This window comes from Mauremys reevesii, linkage group 2 (genome assembly GCF_016161935.1).
Source record: "Mauremys reevesii isolate NIE-2019 linkage group 2, ASM1616193v1, whole genome shotgun sequence".
Lineage (NCBI taxonomy): Eukaryota > Metazoa > Chordata > Testudines > Geoemydidae > Mauremys > Mauremys reevesii.
Window position 1 is genome coordinate 40391724 of NC_052624.1, and position 17059 is coordinate 40408782.

Sequence of the window (17059 nt, forward strand, 5' to 3'; positions counted from 1 at the left end):
CTGGGACTAAATTACAAGGCAAAGGTTGGGGAAAGCCAAAATCCCTTAAAGGGCTAGTCCACACAGTGAAAGAAGTAGACAAATCACCTCTTTGAGCAACACAATGTAGGCATGTTAGCAAAAGACACAGTCAGTACTGAAATATAATTGCAAAGCCTTTCTCAGTCTGTTGCTTGTGTGCTTGTGAACCAAAAGCAACTGGGGCTTGATTGAAAGCCCACTGAAGTCAATGGGAGTCTTTTGATTGACTTGAGTGGGCTCTGGAGCAGGGCCCTAGAACTCAGAGTCCAGATTGTCCTGTGGAAGATTTGTATTTATTTATTTATTTTACTGTTCAGTAGGTTTTTTTTTTTAATCCCTTTCTTTTTGATCTGGAATGTGCAGCTACAACAAAAAAGTCAATAATGTAGTGTAAACACATGATCTGGATCTGGCCTGGGTTTCCACTGCAGGCCGAATGTAACCAATAGGCTGGAATTGCTTAAAGAGCAACAGAAGTTCAAAGACAATTAAAGAAGCAACATCATTTTGACATGAATTCTTATTGTCTAGAGAATACATTCATGGTCCATAATCAGAAGGTGAAATTTAGTACTGTACTGGGAAGTTAAAAACATTTTAAAAGTATGAAACAGGGAATCTCTAAAAAATTGTATTTGGCACTTTCTCCGAACACACTCTATTTTGTCTCATCAATTATTTGTAACTTCAGTCACAAAACTTCCCCTTTGCAGAGTTCTTAGAAAAGGAGTGGGTTAGACTAAAAAACGAAGTCTGATGCTGGTTTCATTTTTGACGTGACAGATTCAAGGTATAGTGTATGAACCACCTTGAGTGCAGTAGCTATAAAGCGGTGGCACGGTTGGTTTCCCAGAAATACCACATTAGTGGCTAGAAAGCTTAACTTACTTTATATTTTTTGTCAGAAGTCAAGTGTGAAACATTCTCTCCTGAAATATTAAACAAAGTTCAATTCTGATAAGCTGCAGAAGGTTTTCATTTTTAAAAATTAAAATATTTGGGCAAGGTTTGTGAAAACATTATTTTATGCTCAATTCTGTCCATAGTGGATGTTAGTATTTTTTTAACTCAAATGATTACATAGCAAGGATATGACATGTAGATACCTAAAATTCTTTCCTAGCTAGAGTGATTTCTGACCCAGAATATAGGATTAATTTCCAACCTGCTGAGCAGTCTGCATGCTTTTGCAGATCTACATTTTGGTATACCGCTACTTTAGAGCAGATCCTTCTTTTCAGTCTCCTATATTAACATTTACTTATCTCCAAGTTTCAGGTGGTCACTGAATCTATCTACCATTTTATACCATTCTACAAGTCTTATGGCCTGATATATAGTATCTGAATCTCTCATTTTCTCTGACTTTCTATATACCAGCCCCAGGCAAGTCATAGTTAAGAGTCTACTAGGGCTTCCATTATAAACCCTAATTTTCTGAGTTTGTGAATAATTCAGTTGTAGGCATTTACTCCAGAATAAAGCCTGGCAATGAAGCCTGAAGTTAGATCTGTCAGCACAGAAGTATGATTCCAGTAAACCTCTGTTACACATTGGAACTTATGTGACCTGGAGAATGTTAACATTCCATGCTCATAAATATGATGGGAATCAGAACAGGTGCAAACAGAGGGGTCTTCTGGCCCAGTGGAGATAGTCTGGATTCATGTGGTAGGAAATGCAGGGATCACATGGAGTGAGGCAAAGTTAATGTAACCCCAGGGGACATGAGGCCCCAGTAAAAATGTAATGTGTGTGTGGTGGTGGTTGTTATATATACATAATAGCTTGCAGTGAAAGGAGGTATTTGGTGCAGTCACAGTCTGTAATCCTTCCTTTCACAGTGAAATGCAGTGTCCTCCTGTCATCATTTTTGCTTATTGCTGTAGTGACAAAATTTTCCTGCCTTGGTATCTGTAACATTTAACAATTTTAAAGTATTCTAAAAAGTGGAAATGGTGTAGTGGTTTTGTTTGCATGTTTCCTTTCAGCACATACATCTGTTTCACTGGATGTGTGTGTTGGTTACCAGGGAAACATCTTTCAGATTCACGGTGTATTATCAGACTGATTATCGAAGTTGTGGGCAAACTTCTGAAACAGTAGCTGAAAGAGGAAATACCCTTACGTTGCTAGGAGGAAGGAGTTTTAAAAGGCTATTTGGATGGAAATGCTGGTCTAATGTGTTTATGCCAACAATTCTTTATTGTGCTATAAATATATATATGTAGAAGGGGATGCAGAAAAATAGCAGACAGTTCATGAATAAATCATAGTATTTTGGAGATGCACTGATTTAGAATACACTAACATTTTTAGAGCAACTCTATCAATTTATATTGAAAGCCTCACGTACTGTTAAGGCATAGCTGATTTACAACCCCTCACCCCAAATGTTACGTGTTCATTCTTGCAAGGTCCTGAGCACCCTCACCTCCTAGTGTCCCAATACTTCTTCCCTTTAAATCAATGGGAGCTCGATCAGCATCTTCACTGGCAGTAGCATAGAACACATCAGGTGCAGTTTGAGCCTAAAATTTACAGTTACACTTCTACCCCGATATAACGCGACCCGATATAACATGAATTTGGATATAACGCGGTAAAGCAGCGCTCCAGGGGGCGGGGCTGCACACTCTGGTGGATCAAAGCAAGTTCAATATAATGCGGTTTCACCTATAACGCAATAAGATTTTTTGGCTCCTGAGGACAGTGTTATATCGGGGTAGAGGTGTATTAGTCTAATCAGTGTTACCCTTTATACAAAACTTTAGTTGTGACTTTTGAAACCGCCAGTCTAGGGATAGAGCGGAGAATGAAAATCGATTGCTATAGATTCTGATAGGGTGGGAGAGTCTCCCTCCTTTGTCAAATGTTAAAGGTTACAGGTGGATGATCACTTTCCCTGAGGGCATTCCCTACGTGGAATGACATATTCTTCTTGGAAGGAGTGGAAGAAATTTGGAAGTGAAGGTAGAAATGACATTTCTTGACCATGGTTCTGGCCTGTTAAATAAACAGTCCACCAGAAATACTGCCACATAGGGCCTGATCTAAAGCCTGTTGAAATCAGAGCAAAGACTTTCATTGACACCAAGGCCATAAATGGCCCATCTGGAAAGACCCATAAAGAAGAATTGTTTCCAGATTCCTCACTTGCATTTGCTCCTTTTTTCTACTATAAGTAGCTAAAACCTCTAAGGCTAGTTCCAGTGCTGTGAACTACAGAACTGATTACTAAGAAGTTACTCAGACATGAGTGCTTGGGGAACTTTTGGTGTTTTCCATTCATTTCCACAGGAGACCAGTAATATCTCTCTTTGGCTCATGAGTTCCTGCTGCTTGTTTTTTATTGCTATAGCATATAAATATTATGGGCCAGATTCTCCAGTCCACTTAGTGTAGAGTGGCCTTGAAGTAGCAAGAAAAGAGCAGTGGAGATTTCTCAACAGGCATAATCTGGCAGTGGTAGAGCTGTCATCTCCTATGCCAGACTCTTACCCTGGTGTGAGGGAAAGGAGAGGATCTTCTGGGGTTAAGGATGATCAGATAGCAAGGATGAAAAATCGGGACGGGGTAGGGGGCAATAGGCACCTATATAAGACAAAGTCCCACGTATCGGGACTGTCCCTATAAAACCGGGACATCTGGTCACCCTATCTGGGGTCGGGGGTGGACAGAAAAGGAGGGGAGGGAGCAGAATGTATCTCTGCTATGTCCATGCAGCCTTAACCTGCTTGATGTCTGAGTGGTTTTGGATGAGTGAGCTCTTGACAGCCTGCACTGTGCGCTATGTCCAGCTCTGTGCAGTATTGCTAGAATATAAACATAAGGGGCTAACCTGAGCTCTAATATAATTTCACCAACGTCAACAGAAATACAACAAAGATGAATTTGCTCCAAGAACTCATGACTGAAATATGGAAATATTAGAGAGATTTGTTTGAAAATAGGATTTATGTATGTATGTATGTATGTATGTGTGTTCCCTGAAACTTTCTTGGGGCCCAGTCTTGCAAACATATATGCCCGTGAGTGACTATACTCACACAAGTTGAGTAGTCCTGTTGAACTATCGTGCATATGTGTTTGCAGGATCAAGAACTTTAGTGTATGCACAGTACAGTTTGAAAGTCTGTGCTGAAAACTTGTTCTTCTGAGTGGTAACTGAATATCTTTGAATCATCTCTTCATTTCGAGTGTTTGGCAAAGTAGTTTAATTGTACTAGAAAAAAATTAGAACAGTTTTATCAGTGACTTCCTTCCTTCCTGCTCTGCCAGTGGTCTATGATCAAAATTGACCTTTTTAGAAACATCACTTCCCAGTAAATTCACTTCTGCAAACATGAAATCCTAAGGATCAATAATGCCACAATGTCACTGGCCTGGATTGCCTCCGTCCCCTCGCCCTCCCAAGATGGACCAGCGTGTCACCTGCTTTGATGGCCCCATCTCTACCTCCCCTCTTCCTGGCTCCACAGAGGCTGTAGCATCTTTTCTCATGTACCTCCCATCAGGGTTTCACAAACCGCTGTGGGTAGGGAGTACTAATTGTACAAACATCACACTATTATATTAATGACCAGCATGTCACCAGTTTTTATGATATCTTACAAGACACTGTTTGGCTAAATATTCTGACAACAGTGTGTTGGGAGCACTCTTTGCCAGTTGGCATAAAGGGGCTCTTAGGGTCACAGGGGTTAAGGGAAAATGCGGGGAGTAAAGTGGAAAAAAGTAGAGAAACATGTGATATGGTTATGGTACATAGCTATGGGTCATTCCACTTTATAGAGAGGTGAGCACTTTATAGAGAGATACTGAGGGATATGCAGTTCTTTCCAGTGGATCTTGTACCAGCTACCTGGGTCCAAGGAAACTGATTTGTGCTTTTGGTCAACTGAGTTAATGGAAACCTTCTGGAAGGCATATGCAAGTATGCAAGGTAAGGGGTACTGGATATTAAGAAGGTTATCATCACGTTCCTCAGTAATCTAGTACCCAATGAGCTGATTGTGGATTGGCTAAGCAGATAGGCGGCTGTGTTGGCTAAGGTGAGAAAATCCTGAGTTGACTTGGGATTTGGATGTGGGAATGCATGCTCATGGTGCTCTTGTCAAGATCCTTGTACAACCATCAGATTTTGCAGTTGCTCAGCTGTTTCATGATAGCGGAAGTTAGTTATGTTGGACAGCCCTATACCTATCATGTGTGGGACTTCTGTGTCCTGCCTTCTGGTACAATGCTGCCCCTGTGGGCAATTTGGTCACTTAGCAGGCCTGTGTCTACAGGAGGCATATGCCAAGAGAGCACATGTAGGTAGGTAGGGTGCTGGTAGAGGGGTAATGGAGAGGTGGGGATGGCAAGATGTGGTATCTGAGAATGAGGGACAGGGGAACAGTGATAGCACAATCCCCTGTTGCTCTTAGAGGAATTGGGAAAGAACATGCGGAAGATGCTCCCTTTCCAGAGATGGGCAATAGTAGCACATGGAGAAAGGTGTTAGAGGTTAGGTGCAGGAAGATGCAGAGAACATCACAACTGCAGTATCCACAACAGCAGAGAGAGGAAGCTACCCTTAGGGCATAAGGGTGACTTTAGAATAGGAGTGGAGAGGTCTCAGGGGATACCACAGTTGGCAAAGGATAAGGGAGAAGGGAAAAAGGTTGGCAGCCTCTGAGGTGGCTGTTGCATTTGAGGGCAAGGTTCTTAAAGACTCATATCCTTTCATAGGAGAGGTGAGGAGCGAGGGGAGAGGAATAGCGCTCTCTCTATGTCTCATGCCTGCTGATAGTAGGCCAGTGTAGGTGAGATGGCTTCTGTCTCACAGGACTTTGACCTGGCTCAGATAGCCCTTCCTTCCCTTGTAGCCTCTGTCCTTCCTTATGCTCCCTCTTCTCATCTAACTTTGAGCAATAGGTTTCTCCATTCAGCTGGGCAAAGGAAATGGAGGCCCAGGAGGTAGCTAAAGTGACTATGGATAACGTAAGATGGTTTGGCCCTGTTCTAAATGACTTAATATGTGTGTTTTGCCTGATGCTGTGATGATGTAAAGAGTATGAAGATGTATGAAGAGTTTTAATAAAAGAACTCAGCATAGAGGCAGCTGATTAGTCACAGCAGGTGCTGGGCCCATCTCCCTTTGAAGGGGCCAGTCAGCCGGAGACAAGAACGTTCCATGTAGTGGACATGTGATAAAGTACACCTAAATGATTTATTAAAATAAATATATACACATTATGGCTGAAAGCACCCCTGTATACACACTATTGTAATAATCTTTGTAGAAAATATGCCTTGTGAGGTATCATCTGAAAACTAGTAAATTGCTGGTCAATAATATGGTGAAATGTACATAGCAGCATTATTTGTAAAGTTATGAAATCCCCTGTATGCAGTCGTTAGCATGTGTTCAAACCCACATAGCCCCTGCTTGAGCCAAATTTGTTTAACAGGCCTATTATAAACAAAGGAATGTGTATTTACCTCAATTTACATATAAATAGTAAACAGCATCCTTGAGACAACAAGAGAAGGAAATGGCAGGAGACAAGGCAAATATGCATTTCAGCATACATAGGGGAGAAGAAAGAGCATGGAGCCACCACCACCACTACGCTCCATGCCACCGTCTTTACTTTTTGCATAAACTTTGCTTTGAGGAGTAATCCTCAGAAGAATCCACTTCAGGGGGTGACTGGACTATAAAAGTGAGGGGCAAAAACACCCCAAAATATTTCTCTACCTCTCCCTTTCACCTAAGAAGACAAAGGAACTAGCCCTTTGACTGTGAGGGGAGATCCTGACCTGAGAATTTGGTCAGCAATGTTGGGAACTTGTGGTAAGGATTTTACCTTAACAAGTCTAGCTTGTTAAATTCTTGGTACTAGGAAGTGTTTTATCTTTACTTCTCTTGTAACTATTTCTGACTTTAATGGCTTCTACTTGTACTCATTTAAAATCTCTTTGTAGTTAAGCAAACTTCTTTTATTTTTTAATCAAAACTAATCCAGTGCTGTGTTTAAACTGAACTGTTTGGTAACTCCAGTTAAAGTAGCAAACTGTTGAATATTGACCCCTTACAGAGGCAACAGACCTCAAATATCTGAACTGTCCAGGAGAAGGCTGGACAGTGCAGAACACACGTTTTGGGGAAAATTTGGGACTGGGAGTGTGTTGGTGTCACCCTGCAAGTAGTAACCAAGGCTGATGGAAGCCAGAGTGTGACTGATGTGTTGCTGACAGGCTGCTGGACCAGGGCTGTAGCTAGACACAGACACTCAGGGTGTGACCTGCATGCTGGTAGGCTGTTTGTGAGTGGCCCAGGTTGGGAGCTACATCAGCAAAACATTGCAAGGCACCCAGGGTTACGAGACAGGCAGTGACCCAAACCCTCCCTGGTCTGAATTGCACACTGGAATGTGAGACACATGGTTTTAAATACTGTCATGCAGTAATAGAAATAGGTTTGTGAGACCAGCTCAAAGAAATAACTAAATATTTTAGGTTAAAAAAGCTTTAGTGATTTTGGCAGAACAAACAGTAAACTTGTCAGAATGAAACCAACATTGAAGTGAATCATATCGTAACTTTCTGGCGCATGACATGATTGTTTTTAATTCTTGGCTTTGTGAATAATTTATATCTATGATCATGAAAATTACAGTAGAAGTTTTGCCTTTGGAGGGATTTCATATAAGATAGTTCAATGCCCTTAGCGAATATTTGGGAAGTAAGTTCTATGCACAAGTGATTACATGAAAAAACATAGGCCAAAATAACAGTTGAGAAAGGCAATCTGCACTGGAGGACAAAGGAATCTTAAAAAAAGAGTAAACTTGTGGTACAAGAGGAAAAAATTAAAACTGTAGAAATAAAAATTATGAATTACAAAAATGAAGTGCTATTACTTCAAAACACTGAGTTGTGATTGCTTAAACTACTAGCCTCAATTAGTATTGTAAATGTTTGCTTGCTAGTAAAAACATAAATTAAATAGCACAATGACATGAATATGCACAATACTAACCAAGATAAATGACAGAGTGCTAAAAACTATGCAAGATAAAAATAACATTTAATAAAATAAAAATAAATAACTGAAAGGAAGGAAGCTACAGTTATAGCGGATCACAGAAACGGAAGTTCAGTTCAGGAAATCGGATGAGAAGACAATTTTGTGCAATGTTATAAAGCTGCATCCAGACAGGTTACAGCTGGGAACACTGGAAAGGGATTCTTTGAAAGGTTACAAACATGGATGAAACAGTCAAATACTAAAAACACGTGTGAACATTTTGCTTTGGGGGTGGGTGGGATGTGTAAGTCACACACACATTACACAGAATCCAGTCTCCTAGAGTCCAGAGCCTCAGAAGTTCGCGAGGATCTGGAGCCCAGGAAGTGGGCAGCACTGGGCCGTGGGGAGAGGGGGCTGGCCTGGACCAGCCAGCCGGGAACACATGCAGCCAGGCTGCCAGCCACCGCCCATATCGCTCCCCCCGAGCCAGCTTGCCCGCCTGGCAGCGCCTCTGCTCCTGTCTCCGCTCGCGCCCTGGCCCCGCTCCCACCCCTGTCACCCCGCGAGCGGAGTGACCCAGCTCCGACTCTGCCCCTCCCCCGCTTCCCGCAGGGAGCAGAGTCTGGGGGGGGGCAAGTGAGGGCAGAGGGAGAGAGGGGCCGGGCACTGGCTTCAGCTGATGTCACTGAGCATGCGCAGAGCAACCGCGCACGCTCAGTGAGAGCCAGGTGCTGCGCGTGGGGCGGGAGGATGGGGCCGGTGCGCGTGCTGGAGCTGTACAGTGGCATCGGGGGGATGCACCAGGCGCTGACAGGTACCAGCACCGCTCGCGGCCTCCCCCCGCCCGCCGGGATTCCGCCCCCCCTCTCGGCGCGGCCTGGCCTGTGCCGCCCCAGGCGGAGCGCTGGCGGGGCCCGCCGTGCGCTGGCGCAGGCACCTGGGCAGGTTGCGCGGTGCGCGGTGCGCAGGAGCCCAGCTCTGGTAGCGTGGGGGGCCGACAGCAGCTGTCAGGAGCATCTGAGCTGCTTGTCTGCAGAGCTGTGCTTGCGGAAAACAGCTCTGTGAACTTGGGGGAACAGGGTGGGGAAATTGCTCTGCAGACTGTCCGGCCGAAGCCCAGATCTGCTCGTCTGCCTGCTGCCACAGTGGGTGGTAGGTTCATTACTGTGAATATGGGGTAGATATTACTTGTCTGGTCAAAAAAAACCATCAGAGCAAAAATTCGTACTCCAGGGCTGCAGACAAGTAGAATTCTGCAAGGATGCCCTAAAACTAATCCCAAATTAAGAGTGTATTTAACATGCATGAGTGAGACCTGTTGGGTTTTTACCTGTGTGCATATTTGCTTTCACTTAATTGAAAAAAACCCACTGGGTTTTGGTTTTGGATGGCCTGTGTTGTGGTGTATAGTTATAAAAGAAGTATTTTTAGTAGAGCTGTCAAACAATTCAATAAATTAATTGTGTGATTTAAAAAAATTAATAGAATAATATTTATTTAAATATTTTTGGATGCTTTCTACATTTTCAAATATATTTATTTCAATTACAACACAGAATACAAAGTATATAGTGCTCACTTTATATTTTTTTATTACAAATGTTTGCACTGTAAAAAAATGAAAGAAGTAATATTTTTCAATTTACCTCATACAAGTAGTATAGTGCAATCTCTTTATCATGAAAATTGAACTTATCAATGTAAAATTATACAAAATTATACAAAAAATAAGTGCATTCAAAAATAAAACAATGTAAAAGTTTAGAGCCTGCAAGTCCACTCAGTCCTACTTCTTGTTCAGCCAGTCGCTCAGACAAACAAGTTTGTTTACATTTACAGGAGATAATGCTGCCTGCTTCTTGTTTACAATGTCACCTGAAAGTGAGAACAGGCGTTCTCATGGCGCTGGTGTTGCAAGTTATTTAGCGCCAGATGCGCTAAAGATTTATATGTCCCTTCATGCTTCAACCACCATTCCAGAGGACATGTGTCCATACTGATGATGGATTCTGCTTGATAACAGTCCAAAGCACTGTGGACCGACATGTGTTCATTTTCATTATCTGAGTCAGCTGCCACCAGCAGAAGGTTGATTTTCTTTTTTGATGGTTCGGGTTATGTAGTTCATGCACTGGAGCGATGCTCTTTTAAGATTTCTGAAAGCATGCTCCACACCTTGTCCCGCTCAGATCTTGGAAGGCACTTCAGACTCTTAAACCTTCGGTGGAGTGCTGTAACTGTCTCTAGAAATCTCACATTGGTACCTTCATTACGTTTTGTCAAATCTGCAGTGAAAGTGTTCTTAAAACGAACATGTTCTGAGTCATCATTTGAGACTGCTAGAATATGAAATACGTGGCAGAATGCGGTTAAAACAGAGCAAGGGACTCCCCAATGGAGTTCAGTCACAAATTCAGTTAACACATTCTTTTTTTAAGGAGCATCATCAACATGGAAACATGTCCTCTGGAATGGTGGCTGAAGCATGAAAGGGCATACGAATGTTTAGCATATCTGACACGTAGATACCTTGCAATGCTGGCTACATAAGTGCCATGAAAATGCCTGGTCTCACTTTCTGGTGACATTGTAAATAAGAAGAGGGCAGCATTATCTCCTGTTAATGTAAACCACCTTGTTTGTCTTAGCACAGGGGTTATCAAACTGGGGGTTGGGGCCCCTCAGTAGGTCACAAGGTTATTACATGGGGGGTCACGAGCTGTCAGCCTTCACCCCAAACCCTGCTTTGCCTCCAGCATTTATAATTGTGTTAATATGTAAAAATATATATATATAGTGTTTTTAATTTATAAGGAGGAGTCGCATGCAGAGGGTTGCTATGTGAAAGGGGTCACCAGTACAAAAGTTTGAGAACCACTGTCTTAGCAATTGGCTGAATAAGAAGTAGGACAGAGTGGACTTGCAGGCTCTAAAATCTTACATTGTTTTGTTTTTGAGTGCAGTTATGTAACAACAACAAAAATCTACATTTGTAAGTTGCACTTTCTTGATCAAGAGATTGCATTATGGTACTTGTATGAGGTGAAATGAAAAATACTGTTTCTTTTATCATTTTTACAGGGCAAATATCAAAAATAATATGTGCTTTGATTTCAATTACAACACAGAATACAATATATGAAAATGTAGAAAGACATCCAAAATATTTAATAAATTTCAGTTGGTCATCTATTTAACAGTGCAATTAAAACTGCGATTAATCACAATTAATTTTTTTGAGTTAATCGTGTGAGTTAACTGTGATCAATTGACAGCCTAATTTTTGGCCTTTATTAGGGCTGAAGTATTTGTAATGATTTTAGTTAATATTGGAACGATTCTTGCCAAATCATAAATTCAGTTGGATTATGCTGAAACCTGAATTTATGAACAAGAATTTCAGGGAGGACACTAGTTGGCTTGAAGGAAAGTATTGTAATTAAATACATTTCCTAGACGCCCCCCTTTTTCTCCCAACCAGCATTTTAATTACTAAAGGTCTAATAAGGGGGAACAACTTAAATACTCTGGCCAGGTATTACCAAGGTCTCTTCAAGTGGTTTATAAAAACATTTAAAACCTGTATTAGGCACACCCAACATAGGTGCTCTGCAGACTAATAAGGTGATATCCTACACTGCTGCTTAAGTCAATGTAATTTACATCGCTCAGGGTGTGAAAAAGACACCCTCCCCGAGCGATGCAATTTAATCAGCTTAAGTGCTGTTCACATTGTGCTATGTCAGTGAGAGACACTCTCCCGTCAACATAGCTTCTGCCTCTTGCAGAGGTGGAGTAATTATGCTGAAGGGAGAGTGCTTTCTGATTGGCATAGCACGTTTTCACCAGATGCACTAAGTGGCACAGCTGCACCGCTGTAGCGTGTTAGTGTAGACTGCCCTTAGACTTGCTGTCACTTCTCTCTCCTATGCCAAACTAAGAGATCTTCCTTTTGACTGAACCCCACCCTTATCTTCAGTTCCATTTTCTTTGGTTATTATGAATAACTGTGCTTATCTTGGGCATAAAGGGATTCATTTTTTTCTATGCCAGTAACATCTGCTTTCTTCATTTCTTTGTTAAGTTATTTGGAAAGTCAGGCAGCTTCATGTCATCTTTTGCCAGGTGCCTGCCTATTAAAGTTCCCAAAACAGTAGGAGGTGGAAAATGAAGGAACATAGTTTTAAACAAGAGCTTTTTGGACGTGGTTTGTGGTTTATAGATACAGTTAACTGTAGTGCAAATTGAAAGCTTTAAATAAGGATTTAGAACACAACTAGAGGAGCTTGCCAGCAGAATAAAATGCAAGAGAAACACAAAGTATTTAAAATATCTTGCCCAACACACACAAAAAGTAGGTTATTGTTTTATTTTAATATTTTTGTGTGTATAAGTGTTACAGTAACTATAAGGCAAGACAATAAAATATGTACACATGCAAAACAAGTAGGAATATTTAAAGAGACAACCAAGCCTTAACTGTCTTAGAGACCAAACACCTCTCTCATTCTTTAAAGGTGTCTTTGAAAGAGAGTATGGGCCACAGGTATTTTTGTTGAGAGTTCTAGAGATTCTGGAATCTTAACTGAAAGAAAAAGAGACAGATACTTTGTTTCTTGTATTCCTGTCTAACATAGTCTTAATTCTAAAAGAAAATCTGAATGTTTTATCTTGCTTTCCATAAGATTCCATGAAAAATAGACTGAATCCACACCATTATCCAGTTGTCACATATTGGTATCTATATGTATGGGAAAAATCATCCCCAGATGCTATCTGGTTCTGTTGTTAACATAATAATAGACACTCTGTGAACACCCAGTAACATCCTCCAGTGATTAACAAATACTGATACCAATGTCTTAAAAGTTGTTGGAGAATCTCAGGGGATCCTACAGATGCCAATGGTCCAATTGAAATGTAATACTACAGCATAAAACAACAAATTAGCTATGAGAGATGAGCCTTTCTGAGATGTAACCTCGGAGAAATATGAGAGTATTGCAAATAGGTGTGCAAAAAGTATGATGATTGTATAACACCATACTGCTTGTGCTTGAGAATGTTGGGAGTGTGACCAAATCATCACCATTGCATCTAGGACATGTGGTGGGTTTTTTTTTTTTAAATTTTATGTTTTTGTGAGTGAGGGAGGGAACTAAATCACTGCTGTTGGTCCCAGAAATGTTCTGTTTATTTCCAAAACTTTCAGTTACAGCTTAGAATTACAGATGGAGTTTCTGAACAATTGCAGCAGTATCATTGTCGATAGTAATTTACATTTCTGTTCTTTTGGGTTTACTTTCAAATGAAGAAATTACAATAAATACAAATAGTATGGCTAGGATTCTTTGTAGAGGTACCATCCAGAGCAGATGAAGCGATTCATGTCTTTAGTGGGAGGTTTGAATTCTTATTTGTTTGAATGACCCTGGATAGTGTTGAAGGGTTAAGTACCAATTGAAATTTGCATATCAAATGGATACAATACCATTTGCATCACAGTTGACATTACTTTTTTCAGATCCGACCATTTTTCTTTATGGGAAGTGTGTGATAAGTACAAACTGCCCCTTGGTGCTCTATTAATATGTCTCTTTAAAATCTGCAAATTTTACACTTTCAGACATGTCTTGTTTTGAGTCCAGTTATGACTAATAACTGCACAGCATGAATAAAAGGGGTTCCATTGCTTTATCCACATTTTTAATGTGTCTTCTAGCCATTTGGGTTTAGTTTATTCATGATGTTTATCCTTATAAAGGCACAAAGTAAAGGCAAAGTGGGACTCAAATGTTTGTTTTCATGTGGAGATTAGATGAAGAAAGTAAAAATTCCTTGCAATTACTTTTTCATGTATAATAGCAAGAATTCATGTGTGCTTCAAACTTGTGCATATGCAGCTATAAACAGAGTGGCACCATGGCATAAATTTCTGTAATGGAATTCTTCTGCAGTCATGTGACAGGAGACAATAGAATTCTCAGCACCATCTGGTAGTGGGGCAGTATGGGAGTTTCCTCTAAATGTTTGGGAAGAAAAGAGATCCTTCATTCATCAGTGCTGTGGTAGTCAGCAGGATTCATGAGAAATCAAGAGTAAGTTGCTCATTGGCATCTTTTAGTAATGATTCCAGTAAATGTGTATGTCCAAGAAAAATGAGAGGAAAAGAAGCTGTTGGTTGTTTTAAAAAGAACAGATTGTATATAAAACCTTAGTGACAGTCTGCCCCAAGAGAGACTAGTTCTGCAAAAGGATTTCTACAATGTTGCCAAGATGAGTATCAGTGTTGGTTCCCTACCCTGTAAAATGATTACTGCTTATAATTGGTGAATAGATATTTTCCATAATTAAGCTAAGGTTACCTTCCCTCACACTCCCTGGCATCTTTTTAGTCTCTGATCTGGCGAACATCTTACACATGTATTAAACTTCAGTATAATTACTCACTCATCTTGAAGTGCATGTGTAAGAGTTTGCAAGATAATGGCAACCACCATACCAAATAAAGCCCTAAAAAATCAACATTTAGCAACAGTGCTTCTATATAGTGGTTTCTGAGATAACCATAGTAGGAGACACATGGTATGGTGGTGAGTTATTTATACAGACTAGGCTTGTTCCTCAATATTTTCACGTCAGTAGTACACAGAGAGCATTAGTATATTGTTGTCAATGGAGACATGAGAGTTGGGTTCAATCCTTTATTACCAAATTTAGGCATCAGTCCTGAAGCTCATGGTGAAAAATCTGCAGCTTTTTGCTTATACTGTACATACAGATACTTCAGTATACACAGTGAAGTTTGTAGTATGTTGTTTTAGAGCTTTTAAAACTTTGTAAGGAGATTTTTAATATTTAGTAACATAAGAAATGCAAACAGCATAATTTTGATAAGTGCTTTAACTAAGGTCACAAAGGGAGTCAGTGACAGAGCAAGGATTAGAATGCAGGAGTCTCTGCTCTCAGACATGTCCAATTAGTCTGTTGAAGCCAATGAAGTAGTCCCTCATTTAGGCCCTGTTCTGCAGACCTTTATGTGTGTGAATAGTTCTGCTAAAGTTAAGGGGATTGCACACATGGTTGAGGCTTTCAGGATTGGGCCCTTACTTTGGGGTATCTGAAAGCAGAATTTAATCCTATTTATTCCCATTAGAAGGTAATGTGATTGCTGCTCCAGGCCACACTCTCCACTGTTAAGAAATAGGAGACTTTGACCGTTAGATGTCAGACACCAAAAACTGCCATATATATTTGTTTAACCACAGAATATCTGCAATGAAAATTATGTTTTGTTTTTAGAAAAGTCATCTTTCCTTCTAGTTCTCTTCCATAGCAACCCTTCTCCAAACAAACAAGCAAAAATCAAAAACCAACCAAACAAAAAACCCCAACAAAATAAAACAAACTTTTCATGGCTTATTAATTTAGGCAGCTTTCCCATATACAATTAACTCTAAGTCTGTTCCATGCAAACTTCTAGTTAGCTGGATCACCCATGTTTAAAATTTGTGTTTGCATGAAATATGAGAGAAGAACTTTAAAAGGTACCACTTCTGGGTTACAAGTTCAGTTGTATTTTTTCTTCCCAGTGATTAAGTTTCATAAAGGAAGGATTTAAATCTATGTGCACTCTGTCATTTCTGTTTTTTTTTATGGGTACCATTTTATCTGACTATCTCAATAATTGTAAAGGGTCTTGGCCAAAAACATTCTAGAAAGTAAACTTCAGCATCAAACATCTGATTGCTGTTCACTCCTGTAAAATATAAATGATCTGTGTTCTATCACTGAGAACAGTTACATTTAAATAAAAGAAAAATTGGCAGGCAGAAATATAGTCCAGTAAAACCCTAAATTAAAACCATATTGTCAATCTGGGCAGAGTCTTCCTCAATTTCTAAAATATTGCTTTTTTTCACAGAAGAATAGTGCTGGTTAAAAATTATAAAAATCAACATTCGGTGGTTCTATTGTGCAGGCATAGGTACTGAGTGTGTGGTGATGGGAAGGAAGAAACTGATTATCTTGCAGGAAGCAAGCATCATGTTGACTGATGGTCCAGGCTAATATCTATACCTAGAAGTCAATAATAGACCAAAAATGAAATCTTTAATGTTTATTCTAAAGGGAAACTGAACTGGCATAAAATGTGACCTTTCTTTGTTACATCTGTTTTCATAATCTTCTACAGTAAATAGTTTGGTTCTGAATTCCCTTTGTTTTCAGATCTGCCAGACTTTGCCCTTGGCAGTATGCTATATATTCCATGTGCTGTGCTGACATTGATGATTCTGGTGCAGGAGTGCAGCAATAAATATAAACAGATCTATGCTAATTTTAAGGTCTGTTAGAAACACATGGCAGGGGAATCGGTTTGTCAAGTGTAAAAGGACATATTTGGTAGCAGCTGAAATTTATTTTTAAGCTTTTACGGAGATCTATAAATGGTGGATTGCCTTTTCCAAATCTAAAACTTCCATCTGTTTGAATTTCTGCATGTTTAGGTCACTACCTCCCCCTCCCACCATAGCAGTAAGTGGACAAGAGTGCTCTATAATTTGGATTTTAAGGCCAGATTTAGGTTCTCTTCTGACCTCCTGCATAACTGGGAGCCAGTATCAAGCAGAATGTCCCAGGGATCGATCCTGGGGCCGGTTTTGTTCAACATCTACATTAATGATCTGGATGATGGGATGGATTGCACCCTCAGCAAGTTCGCCGATGACACTAAACTGGGGGGAGAGGTAAATATGCTGGAAGGTAGGGATAGGGTCCAGAGTGACCTAGACAAATTGGAGGATTGGACCAAATGAAATCTAATGAGGTTCAACAAGGACAAGTGCAGAGTCCTGCACTTAGGATGGAAGAATTCCATGCACTGCAACAGGCTGGGGACTGATTGGCTAAGTGGCAGTTCTGCAGAAAAGGACCTGGGGATTACAGTGGATGAGAAGCTGGATATGAGTCAATAGTGTGCCCTTGTTGCCAAGAATGCTAAAGGCATATTGGGCTGCA

The 17059-nt window shown here is 40.5% G+C and overlaps 1 protein-coding gene across 4 annotated transcripts in view; it reads left to right on the forward strand.

The window, feature by feature from the left end:
- Positions 1-1417: 1417 nt before the first annotated feature.
- Positions 1418-17059, forward strand: part of TRDMT1 (tRNA aspartic acid methyltransferase 1) — a 47705-nt gene continuing 32063 nt past the window's right edge. Inside the window, exon 1 of one of the 4 annotated variants that reach the window (XM_039527152.1) lies at positions 1418-1692. In XM_039527152.1, the coding sequence (XP_039383086.1) occupies positions 1611-1692 (82 nt within the window). In that variant the 5' untranslated portion in view covers positions 1418-1610. Of the gene's footprint in view, positions 1693-8731; positions 8856-9020; positions 9194-14023; positions 14140-17059 lie in introns of those variants that run through there. The other 3 variants (XM_039527153.1, XM_039527155.1, XM_039527154.1) reach the window with 3 other exon arrangements.